This window comes from Marmota flaviventris, chromosome 1, assembly GCF_047511675.1.
Source record: "Marmota flaviventris isolate mMarFla1 chromosome 1, mMarFla1.hap1, whole genome shotgun sequence".
Lineage (NCBI taxonomy): Eukaryota > Metazoa > Chordata > Mammalia > Rodentia > Sciuridae > Marmota > Marmota flaviventris.
The window spans coordinates 82,672,963-82,688,976 of NC_092498.1; the positions used below are offsets into that span (position 1 = coordinate 82,672,963).

Here is a 16,014-nt window from a genome sequence, read left to right on the forward strand (position 1 = left end):
TGCTAGGCGAGTACTCTACTGCTAAGCCACAACCCTAGGTCCCCCCCCCCCAAGCCCTTTTTTATATTTTATTTACAGACAGAGTCTCACTGAGTTGTTTAGGGCCTCGCTAAGTGTCTGAGGCTGGCTTTGAACTCTCGACCCTCCTGTCTCAGCCTCTTGAGCCACTGAGATTAATAGGCGTGCACCACTGCACCCAGCTGCAATTCGTACTTTTTCCATAAACACTTCTCTGTTTCCTCCATCTTCTCTAAACTCCTATAGTTCTATCTACATGACTTCATTTAAATGCCACATACCAGTAATGTTTAGGATTGACTTAAAACTAATCCAAAAGTGCGGGGGGGGGGGGGGGGGGAGGGTGGATGAAACACCACTGGCTCTATCCTCCCTCTCCCCATACTGTCATCTGCAGGTGATGGACATGTTGTTCATTGTGTTATTCTATTTGGGGGCTTTGGGGAAAGTTTCCACAATAAAAAATTCAATTTTAGAGGCTAATGCCTTATCCTCCCAATGAGATCCTGGGCTCCTCTAATTTTTATTCCTGCCTTAGAGGATAATAACTTTTATAGAAAGATAGCCCTCCACTAGTGCTTGCTGAATTAATTCTACCTGAAGTGTAAAAACTTCCATCCGGAAAAAAGCTGGATTTAGATGTGAGGAAAAAGATCCAAGGTGCTAGTCTATCTCGTTTCCTGGCCTTTCTTCCACAGCCAAACCTCTTTTTGATTTCTGATCTAGCTACCCTTTTCTTGGGCTTATCATTGATCTCCAATGAATAAATGCAATGCTCTGGCCCCAGTGTTCTGAGATGTTTCTGGATAACCCATAATTATCATAAAACTGGAAGCCAGGTTTGTATTTTGATTCCTTTCATGGCTCCCTCCCTTCTTTCTCAGCATAGATCCTATTTTGTTCTCCTTCCTGGGTCCCACCGTTCTCCTCATTCCCCATGGCTTCCTCTGCTGCAGTGTGGCTGGGGTGTAACTCAGTGGTAGAGCCCTTGTCTGGTGCATGCAACCACAATCCACAACGAGCGCTCCTTCTACACTAACGATTCAGAGAAAGTTCTCTAAAACCAAAACTAGTACGTAAATAGTGTGGTAATCCACATTTTTTTCTACAACCACTGCTTTTTCTAATTTTAAGTGGGGCCAGGAACTCCACAAGAAGAGTCATGTCAAAAAAATGTTTGCAGCCAGCATCCAAGAAGAAAAATGTCTTTTCTCACATCTGGTGTCTAATTCCTTCAGGCAGAAAATCAGCTAAAACGACAGCAGTTATTTCCACTTTGATTGTAGAGGCAAGCGAAAGGGACACACTTACCTTTGAGATCCATTTTCTTCTCATTTCCTGAAAAGTAAGGGGAAAAGATTTTGATGGGAGAGTAATTGCAAAATTTAGCAAACCTTGGAAAGAAGGAACTTTAATTACTCATTCGTGCAGAGAATACCCAGACAGGAGAGATGGAAGAACTAGACACAGAGCAGAAGTCTCTGAGTCATTTGCTAATGCTTAAATCTGAAAACCATGACTCTGATTATGATGCGTTAAAAAGCCTGCACTTGGCAAGGCAGTCACATGGGCTGGCTTGTTCCCTCCCCCACCCTCTCTCCCCGAACTAATTCCTTTATCTTTAGTTTATTCTTGCCTTTCCACTCTGCCAAATATCAAAGGTTTTGTTTCAACAGGTCTGTAATCTGTAATCTTTGGGAGGTACTTTCCATTTTTGTTCCCATTACCCACATTTCTTCAAGAATAAAACTCTCTGCCAAGTCACCTGCTATATGACTGTGCTAGGCAGAATAATAGCCTCCCCAAAATCCACTTCCTAACCCCCCGAACTGTGACTATGTTTTATGGCAGGATTGGGGTAAAGCTTGCAGATAGAATGACCTAACTGGGCCCAGTGGTCCCGTAACATAGGACAAGAGTCAAAAGTTGATGCTGGACAGAGGTGAACAAGAGACCCTGTCTCAAAATAAAAAGAAAGATATGGGAGAACCCATGTCAGAGAATGAGATATGAGGAAGACCCAACTAGTTATTGCTCCCAAGAAAATAGGATATGTGAGAAGCTTCTAGAAGCTGGAAAAGTCAAGGAAGCAGATTCATCACTAGTGCCACTCTCCTGACACTTCAATTTTAGCACAGTAGTCCCATGGCAGACCTCTGACTTTGAGAACAATAATCAATTTGTATTGTCATAAGCCTTTGAGTTTCTGGCAGTTCGTTATAGCAGCAACAAGGAACTAATACAACAGCTTTTTACAAGAGATGGCAGGGAAGGGATCTTAACTAATTTTTATGATTACACTTAAAAACACCAGTTTGAACTGAGCAATTTCTAAAACTAACAATGTTAATACCAACCTGGGTGATTCTTGTGTGTGGTTGATGCCTGCCACTGCTTGTTCCTTTGAGTGGCTGCTGGCTGTCATCACATCCTAGGTACTCCTCAAGTTGGGGCTGTGGCCACCAGGAAGGGTGTCAGAAATAAAGATGCTTAGAGGCAAATAGTAACACTTACCAAAAGTTGGCTATTGTTTGCCTTACTTGGTGTCATTTCTTTTTTATTTCCTTCTCTCCTTCCTTCCTTTATTTTATTTTATTTTTATACCAGGAATTGAACTGAGGGGTGCTTAAAGCGTTGAGCCACATCTTCAGCCCTTTCTATTATTTATTTTGAGACAGGGTCTCTCTGAGTTGTTTAGAACCTCACTAAATTGCTGAGGCTGGCCTAGAACTTGCAATCCTCCTGCCCCAGACTCTCAAACTGTTGGCATTACAGGTGTGTCATTTCTAAATAGAGTAATTGTGTCTGTAATACCAAACAATTGAGATGTTTCCCTTTTTTCAATCAATTATTTCAATTTTTTTCACAGTATGATTTTTATTTTTCAAAAATAAAACAAAGTGTAGATACTCTTTATCTCAAAGAGCCCTGTCTCCAATTACTTTATATATTGTCAAACTCTGGTCATTAAGGGATAAATTATACAATTTGTAGTTCTTTGTAATTAAGAACTTCTGGTGAGAGAGAGAGAGAGAGAGAGAGAGAGAGAGAGAGAGAGAGAGAAAGGACAAGTGAGCTTCCAGTTTCTTGTTCACCTCTGTCCAGCACCAACCTTTGACTCTTGCCCTGTGTCACTGTCTCTCCTTGATGGAGCAGAGAAGGCAAGAAAACATAAAAGAAAATTTAGTCATTGTGACTCCCTAAACAAAACTAAGGTTTTCTTATGGAAGAGTTTAACATTTCCAATTTATTTAGAGACAGAGGATGCTAATCTAGCCAAAAATACAAGCCAGGACTGTGTCAGCAACAAAGAACAATAATATTTAATAATAGTAGGAAGTTTTTCCTAAATTGAAAAGCTTTTTTTTAAAACTGTATAAGTTATACATATTAGGTGTGGTGGTGCACACCTGTAAGCCCAGTAGCTCAGGAAGCTGAGGCAAGAGGATCAAAGGTTCAAATCCAGCCTCAGTGAGACCCTGTCTCAGAATAAAAAATAAAAAGGGCTGGGGATGTGGCAGTGTGAATGCACCCTTGTGTTCAATTCCTGGTAGCAAAAAAAAAGTTACACGTTTTGTGAACAGCAAATAGAACTATGTAAATTATTTACTTTACATGACATAAAACCAATAAATATTCCCATGATTCACTTATTCATCTGTATTTGAAAACAGTTGTCTCAATCATGGATTATGGGCTCATGTGCCTATCTTTCCCTTGATATTTGCTTCAAAGGCTATAAAAGGAGCTCTAGGCCGCTGCATATGGCCTAGGTGTAGGAAATTGGCTGTCTCTGCTCTACGGATTTCAGTTTCACAGACTCTTTCTATTCCCCTGTAATACAACCAAACATAAACCAGTACTCCACATTTTTCCCTTACTCCCAACAAGGACTTCTAATGCCCTGAAAACGGTCACATGGATGTGCCTTGGAGAAAGATCACATGCAATAGAGTTCATGTCATCTTTGTACAAAATTTATATTTCAGGCAAGCTTGTTTTTACATCAATGCCTGCTTGCCATAAAATGAAATAAATATGCAGTGTGTTTTATGCAATTGATCCTGAAAGATACAACATGCATGTACATGCTTTAAGAACAGTCACCTAAGATTATGCAGGTTGTTTTGAAAATTATAAAGAATTGCACTGATATTCCAAATGTGCTTCTGAGTAAATTTCTCAACTACTGGAAACCTGTGCAACTGTTTCCAGCACATTCTGGCACAACATCTACATTATTAGCTATATATGTATAACACTATCTCAAATGACTGGAGAGACCCTCCCCATCTGTCTCCTCTTCAGGGAAGGGAATGCAGAAGCATCTGCTAGTGTTGGGAGCTGATCATCCTAAAGTACAGAAAAAAGATCTATCCTCTGCACATCAGCTGAGTGACTGAAGGAACCACAGCAAGTTCATCATCAATGAGGACGGAGAACTGAAATTTTATTTGGAGAAGAATATTAAAATGGGGTCATAGGATAGGAAGTTCCTCTAAAACTAGTAAATATGAAATTACAAAATCCAAATCGGGCACAACCAAATAGTGAATAAATAGATGCCTGGGGTGAGTGAGTCACAAGCACATGAGCTGTAAGAGGTTGAATTCAAGAAAACAGATCAGGCAATGCTGCTTAATACCATCACATGATCTGCCCCGAGGCCCTGTATTTCGTTTAATAAAGAGTGGGGCACGGCTGAGCCCAGAACACTAGTGCTCTCCGTGGATGGGACCAGAGGAGTTGAAAGTTATATCCTGATTGCCAGGGCAATTCAACATGGAATGTCTCTACTGTGTCCTAGGATTTCTGTTTCTGGCTTCTAGACTGCCACTTGATGCAGCCAAACGTGAGTAATTCTATTTTTATGTTTAACCCCTCCTGTGACTGTTGGCTAGGTGATGGATAATAATATCCTCTGAGCTGACCTGGACTGAAACTCCCCAGGAAGCATTCACGGATTCGGACTCATTCATTTCTCCTGCAAACCACTGGGAATGTTGAAACTCCTGCATCCTCCAACCGCAGCCTTGTTTCAGGCTCATGGAAAATAGAAATCATGCAGCCCTATGGAGCTCTTTTTTCATTGCCAATTCCTCCTCTGCTGTTGCCAGACAGGGGTTGAAAGAGGGAGGATGGTCCCTGTCCCTAGAATAAAGTAACTCTACCAACAAAACTTTGTCTGGCTTCCTTTCAACAGCATGGAGACAAACCTCAGATGAAATGGGGGCTCAAATCTGGAGACAAGCTCTCTCACACCCTATCCAGAAACTTGGCTGAGCTTTCTCTGCAGACCTGTAGGAGCTTGCTGCCCTTTCTCTGAGGTTACTGAGAGAAGGGCTGACACCTGCTTCTCTACCCTGGTTATGCTTTAGAGATGGGGCAGTGTGTGTGCACTTCTGTGCGTGTGGTACTGGGGATTGAACCCAGGACCCCTTTACCATTGAGCTATATCCCCAGTCCTTTTTATTTTTATTTTGAGACAGTCTTGCTAAGTTGCAGTGACTGGCCTCAAACTTGAGGTTCTCCTGCCTCAACCTCCCTAGTAACTGGGATGACAGGTGTGCCCCACTGAGCCAGCAAGACTGGGCACTTATAACAATGTTGATGCCAATCAATGAAATCGGCATGTTTGGGAGTGGGCTCAGCCTATCCTCACTTAAAAAGTGCTCTGGCCCTCCGGATGCGCAGCCAGGGGTGGGAACCACTGAGGTGGAGTGTGCCCACTTGTTTAGTGCACAGGTGACCCTGTTCCTCCAGGAAGAGCAAGCGAGTTAAGAGTGAAAGTGAACCACGCCTCTCCCAGAAGGTCCACCCCACCTTGCTCCAATAGAGCAGTGACCTTCTAGGGGTCCCGGTTCCTCCAGACAACTCCATGAGGGGTCAGCGAAAGTGGGGGTGGGTTTGAGCATCCTGGAAGCCACACCTGACTGGTGCCCAAGTGTGTAGTCACTATGCAGGCCGTCTGGTTTATGTCACTCAGGTAATGCCCACAACTGCCTCCAGCACTTTGGACCAGTGAGTCCAAACACAAGGACCTCAGCCAGCTGGCGCCAGGCGACCTGCCCAGTTGGTGTCGGTGTTTGGCTCCTTAGAAGAGCTCGGGGAGACTGAGGCTGTGATTGTCCCTCTTCCCAGAGGAGGAGAGAAACCACAGAGAGGGCAAGGAATTCAAGTGGAGTGTGCCCAGTGGAGTGGCAAGGCCCACAGCTGGTAGATGGAAGAGGAAAGAAAACGGCCATCTCAAACGCTGTCCTTCCTGCCAGGGCTTGGAGGACCCACTTGGGTCCCCTGCCAGCCCAGCTGGTCCCCGAGTGACTTAGCTTCATTGAGTTTTCATTTCCTTTTACCAAACTGGTGATAAGTTCTTGTGAGATCAACTAACAAAAGGTGCTTGGCTAGGAGACATACATGGTGGAAATTCTTCTCCTCTGACAGATCTGCACCCCGCTCCAGCAGACCTCTGAGGACAGACTCCCCAGGAATCTGCATTCCTGAGAGATTGAGATATGGGCACACAGACAGGTCCATGGGAGCCCCTGCCCCCGATTCCAGGTGTGCTTAATAAAACAGATTAACCAGCGGATGAATCTGGGCTGTCAGTTTGAGAAGAGTCCCAACCTATTAGGCAGTGTTACAAAGCCCAGACATTCCTGGGTTCCTCTTGCCCTAGACTAAATATTCTAGCCCAGATAAATAAGGGTAGATAGCATTTAGCAGTGCGTCAAACACCAAGGGACTTTGAACCATAGTCTGGGCAATCACAAATCTTTTCTTTGCAATTTGCTTTTTACAAAATGCAAAAAAAGTTGATGACAGAGTAGGTAAAAAGCAGCCCCAGACACCTGCTCTCTGCTGCAAGGCAGAATAGGGAGTGGTGAGTATAGAGGGTGAAGCCCACCCAGCAGTGGGCCACTCAGTCCTACCTTCTGCCTGTGTCTCCTCCCCCCACATTCACACACACTTGTTGCTTCCTTTTAGAGCCTGCATACCGTTCATTTATCTTATTTTCAAATCTGACCTTTCCTTTTGAAGTAATTATACATTCATATGAAATTGTAAGAAATAATAGATCTCGATGCACCCTTCACCCACTTTGCTCCAGTAGTGAGATAAGGCAAATCCTGGTATCGTAACCAAGATATTGACATTAAGATAGTCAAAATACAGAACCAGTCATCACCACAAGCATCCTCATGCCCTTTTATAGCCAAATCCACCCCCCTCCACCACTTCCCAGACCCTAGCAATCACAAATCCATTCTCCATTTTTATAATTTTGTAATTTCTGGAATGCACGCAAATGGAATTATACAGTAAGTGACCATTTGGCACTGGCTCTTCTTTGACTCAACGTAGTTCCCTGGAAATTTATTGAAGTTGCTGCATCTATAGTTTGTTCCTAGCCGAACACTGTGGCCTATGCCTATAATCTCAGCTCCAGAGGCTGAGTAGGAGGATTGCATGTTCAAAGCCAGCCTCAGCAATTTAGCAAGGCCCTAAGCAACTTAGCAAGACCCTGTCTCTAAATAAAAAATTAAAAGGGTTAGGGATGTGGCTCAGTGGTTAAGCGCCCCTGGGTTCAATCCCTGGTACCCCCCACTCCCCCCAAAAAAGTTTGTTCCTTTTTACTGCTGAGTAGTATCCCATGGTCTGTATGAACCAGAGCTTGTTGAATCATTCACCCACTGAAGGACATTTGGGTTATTGCTCTTGGGGTTACTCTGAGTAAAGCTGCTGTGAATCTTCAGACTTTGATATGAACTTCAGACTTTGATATGAACGTAAGTTCATTTCCCTAGGACGCACATCAAAGAGTCAATTGATTGGTTGTACAGCAGTTGTGTGCTGTTCTACAAGAAATCAACAGTCTTGCTCTACCATTTTATATTGCCACTAGCAATAACTGACTGTCCCTACTTCCTTTGCTGCATTACTCTTTATTTGGGTTAAACTGATAGATCTATGGGGTTTTTTCATTGTAGTTTTATCAGGCATTTCCCTATTGGCTAATGAAGTTGGGTATCTTGCCATGTGATTATTTGTCGTCTGTATATTCTCTTTGTTGATATATCTGTTCATGTTTTTTAGTCATTTTTCTAATTGAATGGGTTGTTTTTTCAGGTTAAATTTTGAGAATTTTTTATATATGAGAATACTACTCCTTTGTTGGAAATGTGATATGCAAAAAATTTCTCCTAGTCGGTAGCTCTACTTTTCATCCCCTTACATAGACTTTGACAGAGCAAATTTTTTTGTTTTAATAAGGCCCAATACATCAGTATTTCCTTTTATGGTTTATAGCTTTGGTATCAAGTCTAAATTCTGGTCTAGCCCTGAATCCTGAAGGTTTTTGTCTATGCTTATTACTTTTTTTCCCAGCACCTTTTGTTGAAAGTCCATCTTTTCTCCACTGGATAATTTCTAAATCTTTGTCAAAAATCAGTAGGCCATACTTGTGTGGGTCTATTTCTGGGCCCCCTACTTCATTTCCACTGACCTATGTGTCTATCCCTTGACACGCTCCTTTTAAGTTTATATTTTTCCTTGACTTCTAACATTTAAAATCAGAGGAGAAATCTGTGTTTTGATTATATTTCTGGAAATTCTCTCAGGATCTGAGGAAGAAGAAGGCTCTTTGAAATAGAAAGAACTAGTCGTGAGGATGAAAAGATGTGAATCTTCATTTCCACTACATTAAAGATGGCCCTAGGTGAATCATATCAGTCTCTAGGCCTGGCTTTATTCATCCGCAAAGGGAAGGAGTTCAGTCTCTGTGACTCAATTAAAAGTGAATTTCCTATTACAAACATTTATTGATAAACATGAATTTCCTGTCCTCACTCAGCATCTGTTTCCAAATAAGAATAATGACAGAATCACATAGCATTTGGGTTTTGTCTAATTTGAAGGTCCAGAAAAAACATATGACCTGAGGTCAGACAGCCAGTTTAGTAGCAGAACCGAGGCTAGAACCTAGGCTCTATGACACCTAGATCAATGTTCTCTCCCATTCCACCTGACTCCCTGTTAAGAGGGGACAACAAAATGTCTCTTCCTGGGGAGAAAAAAAAAAAAAACTCTTTCTCCTGCTGGATACAAAAGAGCCAGGCTCAGTGACACATGCCTGTAATCCCAGTGACTCAGGAGGCTGAGGCAGGAGGATCAGAAGCTTGAGGCCAGCCTCAGCAACTTAGTGAGCCCTGTCTCTAAAGGAAAAATAAAAAGAATTGGGGATGTAATTCAGTAGTAGAGCACTAGAGCACTCCTGGGTTCAATCCCCAGCATCATCAAAAAAAGGAAAAGATAAAGGAGGTCAGTAGCAAACATTCAATATGGTTTCTCTGAGCACCCACTAAATACCATACCATGTGACAGACCTTTTCCAGAGCTTAAAAAAACAGAGTTTTGGGCCTTTAAGAGTTTGTGGCCAGGTCAAGCCAGCACTAGATTAATTGATGAGACAATGATTTTTAAAAGCATATGATTAGTGGTTGACTAAAGATTTCAGGTAATTGACATTTGGCCATGAACGAAATATTATAATTCTGAAAGGAAAAATAGGGAGTTCATTCTCTCGTGTCTCTTTTTATAAAAGAGGAAACCTTGTCCTAGAAGCTCTCAACAGATTTCCTCTCCGCTTTCACTGCCTAGGATTTAATCGTCTGCTTCTTCCCAAACTGTAAGAAACGCTGGGAAAGTGTCTGAAATTTTGATATGTTGTAGCAGAGCCTCTGTCGGGGAGGGAAAAACTGGAGTGTGAGCAGGAAACGGCTGCTGGTAGCCAATCAACCAACCTGCTACAATCTTCAAAGAAAGTGGAGACCACGTGACCAGAGTTGTCAGGCAAGGAAGACATCAACAATGAAGATCAGAAAGAATTTTAAAGGAATTATAATATTATAAACTCTAGAGCAATCATTCAAAACAAAATAAGACAAAGAGATACAGTTAATAAGCCAGTAGTAAAGACAGAATGGAATACAAATAAAATCCTAAAAAGTACAGCTAGAGAAGAAAGACAGGAAAGAAGAACAGATGGGACCACCAGAAGACTTAAATTGCACAGTATTTATAATTAAATTAAATATAAATTATCTAAACACTTCAAGTACAAGGTGGAGATTTTTTCCAGACTAGATTTGCAATAACAGAGCCAACTATATGATGTCTCCAAGAAACCCATTTCAAACATAAAAATGCACCTAGGTTAAAAATTTTTTAAAAAATAGAAAAATATATACCAGTTAAACACTAAGCATTAATATCAAAGTATTTTTCAGAACAAAGAGTATTACCAGGGGCAGAGGATCAATTTCTAATAAGAAAAAGATCAACTCATCAAGAAGACTTAACACATCTAAATGCCTATATACCTAAAAACAGAGCTTCCAAAAACATGTAGCAAAAACTGACAGAAATAAGCAAATTTTTGACAATGCACAATTCTGAAGATTTCAAGATTCCTCTCTCAGTAATTGAAATAAAAAGTAGACAAAAACATCATCAATTAGCTTAACATAGTTACTTTTTTTTTTTTTTTTTGGTGGTATGGGGACTCAAACGCAAGGTCTTGCACCTGCTAGGAAAGCACCCTGCCACTGAGCTCTAACCCCAGCCCCAAATATAACTCTACAAGTGCATAGGGAACATTCACCAAGCCAGATTATATTCTGGGCTGTAAAAAATTTCTTTCACGGTGGGATCTCCAGCCCTGGTATGTGTCTCTTGGAATCCTGGAGGCATTCTTGAGCCTAACTTTCCTTAGCCAACAGCATAGTTCAGACTGGGAAAAAGATGCAAAAACTGTCTGAAGAACACTGGCATCCGAGTTTTCCTAAGGATATTGTACCAAATCCAAGTGTTCGGAAGATATAAGAAGCCAAGAGATGTCGAAGAAATACTGGCTTTCAAAACATTTTTTTGGTTCATTTAAAGTACATAAAAGAGATCGGTTCCAAATGCTGTATGCAAGTTATTTCCAGTAAACTCATTTTTTAAAAAGCACCCTCTGTTTACTTGGCATGCTGGCTGTATTATGGATGTGCTTTCCAACGGTATGAAATGAAATCTTCTTTAACGATTGTTGCATAAGGACTAAATAAGGGATGGAATAGACAAAGTAATTTGTTTTTCAAATACCAACACAGGATTTCATGATGTGCTGGGCAATGAAAGGTATCCTGGTTATATGAGGAAACACAACCAATTAAATGGCTGGTCTTCCGATGAAAATGACTGGAACGAAAAGCTGTATCCCGTGTGGAAGAAGGGAGATGCAAGGTGGAAAAATTCCTGGAAAGGTAAGCCCAATTGAACCCTCACAACTGGAATTTCTGACTTTAGCAAGTCTTGGAGGTTACAGAGTTCAGGTTTTCGCTGTCACTTCCAAATGCATGGCATCCGGATTTGATGATCTCTCCTTTATCCCTACTGTTTCACTTTCTAGACCACTTTATAATCTTAGAATTTTCCAAATTTATAATGCTTGAAATATTTTGGAAAGTCAGCAGGTTTAGTCTCAAACCTTTCTAACCAACGTGGGAATGGTCACCTTCAGAAAAGTGTGGTTCATCACAAAGCGAATATCTTTCTACTTAGATAAATAATGAGTCCTTCAGTCCTTGGGTATTGAGATGAAAAAATATGTGAACTTTTAACATTTGTCTCCTCCATCCCATTGAGCAGATTTTTTTAATCATCATAAGTAAATATTTTTTCAGTGGTTAGAAAATTCTTTCACGAGTCAGATTTCTGTTTATCTTCTAGAATGTTGTATTCTGAAAGCTAAAGTAAGGCATTCAGAAAATAAATTTAATATAGCATAAAGAGACATATGGAGCCAGGTGAAGTGTGCCTGTAATCCCAGCTATTCTGGAGGCTGAGGCAGAAGGATTGCAAGTCTGAGGCTAGCCTGGGCAACATAGCAAGACCCCATCTCAAAAACAAAAAAGTCCAAAGAGACATATGGATCCTCTTTCTGGACCTTATCAATTGATTAAACTTTACTTTAAATGTTTATTAATGGGTGAAAGGTAAAAGATCAGTGAGCTCCATTTCTTATTGCTCTAGGAGGCCGTGTGCAGGCGGTCCTGACCAGTGACTCACCGGCACTGGTGGGCTCAAACATAACCTTTGCAGTGAACCTGGTATTCCCCAGATGCCAAAAGGAAGATGCCAACGGCAACATCGTCTACGAGAAGAACTGCAGAAATGGTGAGAATGCAGTAGTTCTCCTGAACTACAGGAGACCCGTCTCTACCCCTTAATGCTCACAGGTACTTCTGAAAGGGCAAGATGCTGCTGCTGTCCTTGCCACCCTCCTCCTTGTGCTGGACGACAGCGAGGGAGAGTGTGGTCCTACCAGGTCCCTTCATCAAATCAACAGCAGCCAAACCTACTTCAGCCCACTGGTGGCTGTGCTGATTGGATCCCTCTTTAAAAACTACACTGTCCCACCCAGCTTTTTCTTAGTGTCCAGTTGAATGGACAACCTCATTGATCTCAGATTATGATTTTATTACTTGGAACTTTTTTTGGAGATCAAAATTGCCAATTTGACAGATGTTTGCTGATGAGTTTAATTTCTGCTGAACAGTATTTCTCAAGCAAATGCTGTGTGGCTTGCACAAATGCTCAAATGTGTATTTGGGGCTCTTAAAGAGATAAGCTCTTTAGCCCGGCATGGTAGCACACACCTTTAATCCCAGCAGCTCAGAGGCTGAGACAGGAAGATCGAGGTTTCAAAGCCAGCCACAGCAATGGTGAGTCACTAAGCAACTCAGTGAGACCCTGTCTCTAAATAAAATACAAAATAGGGCTGTGGATGTGGCTCCATCAAGGGAAATTATCTTTTCAAAGCTGTACATTCATTATTATTATTATTATTATTATTTTATTCTTATGTGGTGCTGAAGATTGAACCCAGGGCCTTGCACGTGAGCACTCTAACGATAAGCCACAACCCCAGCCCTAAAACTGTACATTCTTAAAAAAGAAAAGAACAGCTAATTTACTGAAGCTTATTCTTCAATCAGTGCTAAAACTATTCAATGTCTTTATAATCTGATTTTATTATTTAGAATTTTTATTAAACTGTTGATGAGTTCATGCCTTATTATTTTTTTACCTTCTCCTCTGGGGAAAACATTGAATTCTGTATGGAAAGGGCTTAATATTTAACACGTGTTAAGTAATATGGTCTTTTTTTTCTGTTTCTTCTTTTTTAAAAAAAGCTGATTCTTATGACAATCTAGTCCTGTGAGCATTTTTATGGGAAATAATTCTTATGAAAATGTTTATAAGTATCTATCATCACTAAAAAAAAAAAAAAAAGAAAGAAAGAAAGAAAAGAAAAACTAGGAATCTTTGCAGAAGCGACCGATTCCAGGTGTAAGGTAAGAAAGTACTAGGCCATCCTGAGACATCTGTTGTGCCAGAAAATAAGAAAGAGCTCACAGACTACCCAGGTTATGTCAAAAAGACACAGGAGCCAGCTCAAGGAGCTTCCATTGGCCATGTTTGGGATAATTTAAATATAAAAAGCAATAACAACTTATAGATTCATAAAGAAAAAGGGTCAGGCACAGTGGCACACACATGTAATCTCAGTGGCTCCAGATACTGAGGCAGGGGGATCGCGAGTTCAAAGCCAGCCTCGGCAAAAGTGAGGCCCTAAGCAACTCAGTGAGACCCTGTATCTAAATAAAATACAAAATAGGAGTGGGGATGTGGCTCGGTGGCAGAGTGCCCCTGAGTTCAACCCCCAGTACCCAAATAAATAAATAGGCTTTTCAAGGATTGGGGATGTCGCTCAGGGGTAGAGAGCTTGCCTAGCAGCCTAGCATTGTGAGGCCCTGAGTATCATCCCCAGAACTGGGGAGGAAAAAAAAAAAAAAAAGATTTTTCAAAAATATCAGTGACAATAAATAAATAAATAAAAGAGGGTAAGGGGACTGTTCTAGATGAAAAGATATTGACCATTACTTGTTTAAAATGGAAAATTCCATACACACAGAAAAATTGAAAGCACCCAGATACCTTCGACCTATGGTCAACAATCTAAAATTTTTGCTATATTTGCTTCTCTCTGTAAGTTTATATTTATATCTGCATAGGTATAGATATAGAGATTAATTTATTGTTGCAAAACAAAAATAAAAAGGGCTGGGATGTAGCTCAGTGGTAGAGTGCCCCTGGGTTCAAAACTCAATATGGGGTGGGACTGGGGGTGGGGAGTTAATAAAATATTTAATTCAGAGTTGAGCATGATAATCATGTCTTGTTTCTTTCTCTGTTTAGATTCTGGCTTGTCTCTTGACCCGTATGTTTACAACTGGACGTCCTGGTCAGAGGACAGTGACTGGGGGAATGGCCCTGGCCAAAGCCAGCACAATGTGTTCCCTGACGGGAAGCCTTTCCCTCACCACCATGGATGGAAGAAATGGAATTTTGTCTACATCTTTCACACACAGGGTTAGACTTTTACAAACTCTTTTAGCCTCTTCTTTGTCTTTTTAAAGAATTTTTAAGCTTCACACCAGCTGTGGGGTGCACACCTGTAATCCCAGTGACTTGGGAGACTGAGGCAGAAGGATGATCATTTTGAGGCCAGCCTCAGCAGTTTAGTGAGACTTTATCTCAAAGTAAAAATGAAAAAAAAAAACCACTGGAGATGTAGCTCAGTGGTAGCCACCACCCAACTCCCCAGATATAAGTCCCCAGTACCAAAAACAATAATAGAGAAGAATAATGAGAAGAAAACCTTAACCTTCTCTTTTCTTACACTAAAATTGAAATTATAACACCAAAACTTGAACAACAGTTACTCCATTAACTCTCCTGAGTTTGAATGGACATAAGAGAGAAAAATAAAATTCTGCTTGACCTTGCTAGATCTCCAGGACACCAAAGAATTAAAATGAGAAAAGAAGAAAAAAACAGATCCAATCTCTCTCTCTCTCTCTCTCTCTCTCTCTCTCTCTCTCTCTCTCTCTCTCTCTCATTTTTTTTTCCAAAACAAAATCACTCAATTATTTAGGCTAAAACAGTAATATGAAAAAAACCTATTAATATTTATTCATTCAGATGGCACATGGATGGGCATTTATTCTTTAATGTCCTCAAATGAATTTTTAAGAATTAAATGTATGCTCTTTGAGGGGAATTTGGGAAATGCAGAAAAACACAAACAAAAAATACACTTCATCCATTGAACATGATGGTGTTTTCACTACTAATATTTCCTTTCTGTTTGTTGTACCTGGAATTGAACCTAGTGTCTTGCACATGCGAGGCATGTCTTAAGCTACATCCTAGCCCTTTGGATTTTATTTTGAGACAGGGTTTTGCCAAATTGCAAAGACTCGCCTCAAACTTATAATCTTTCTGCCTCAGCCTCCTGGGATAATAGCCATGTATCATAGGGCCTGGAAATATTAATATGTATTTTTTTATACCAAGGATTAAATCCAGGGGCACTGAGCCACATCTCCAGCCCTCTGTCTTAAGATTAGAATCTATACCTGTTTTTGCTTGCTATTACAAGCTACTATCATTAAAAATTCCTATTTACATTATTTTAATGGCTGCATAATATTCCATTATGTAGAAATAATATCATCTAATTACTGTTCTTCCTTAACATAGCCTACCCTCTCTTTTTGTAAACCATAAATGGTGTTCTCTTTGCTTTATTAGTGGAAAAGTGATTATTTTAGGAGAAGCAAATTTAGGTTATTATTAGCAAGGCTGCTAAATTTTTAATTTAAAATGTCACCAGAGGGCTAGGGATGTAACCGGGGTTAGAGTGCTGTTAGCATGTGCAACATCCTGGGCTCTATCCCCAGTACAATTAAAAAAAAAAAAAAGCTACCAGGCGAGTGTTTGAAACTACTACCAAACAGCTTCCACATCTCTAAATGTTTCTTCTTTCCTCATAAATTAGAGAATGTACCTTTCTCCTCATTGAACTTATTTATATATAAAAACAAA

General features: G+C 40.6%; 1 protein-coding gene across 1 annotated transcript in view; it reads left to right on the top strand.

The window, feature by feature from the left end:
* Nucleotides 1-4,686: 4,686 nt before the first annotated feature.
* The window catches only part of Gpnmb (glycoprotein nmb), a 31,173-nt gene continuing 19,845 nt past the window's right edge, over nucleotides 4,687-16,014 (top strand). The window contains exons 1-4 of the mRNA XM_027932753.2: nucleotides 4,687-4,870; nucleotides 11,172-11,324; nucleotides 12,094-12,237; nucleotides 14,323-14,496. Coding sequence (XP_027788554.1) covers nucleotides 4,801-4,870; nucleotides 11,172-11,324; nucleotides 12,094-12,237; nucleotides 14,323-14,496 — 541 coding nt within the window. The 5' untranslated portion in view covers nucleotides 4,687-4,800. The remainder of the gene's footprint in view (nucleotides 4,871-11,171; nucleotides 11,325-12,093; nucleotides 12,238-14,322; nucleotides 14,497-16,014) is intronic.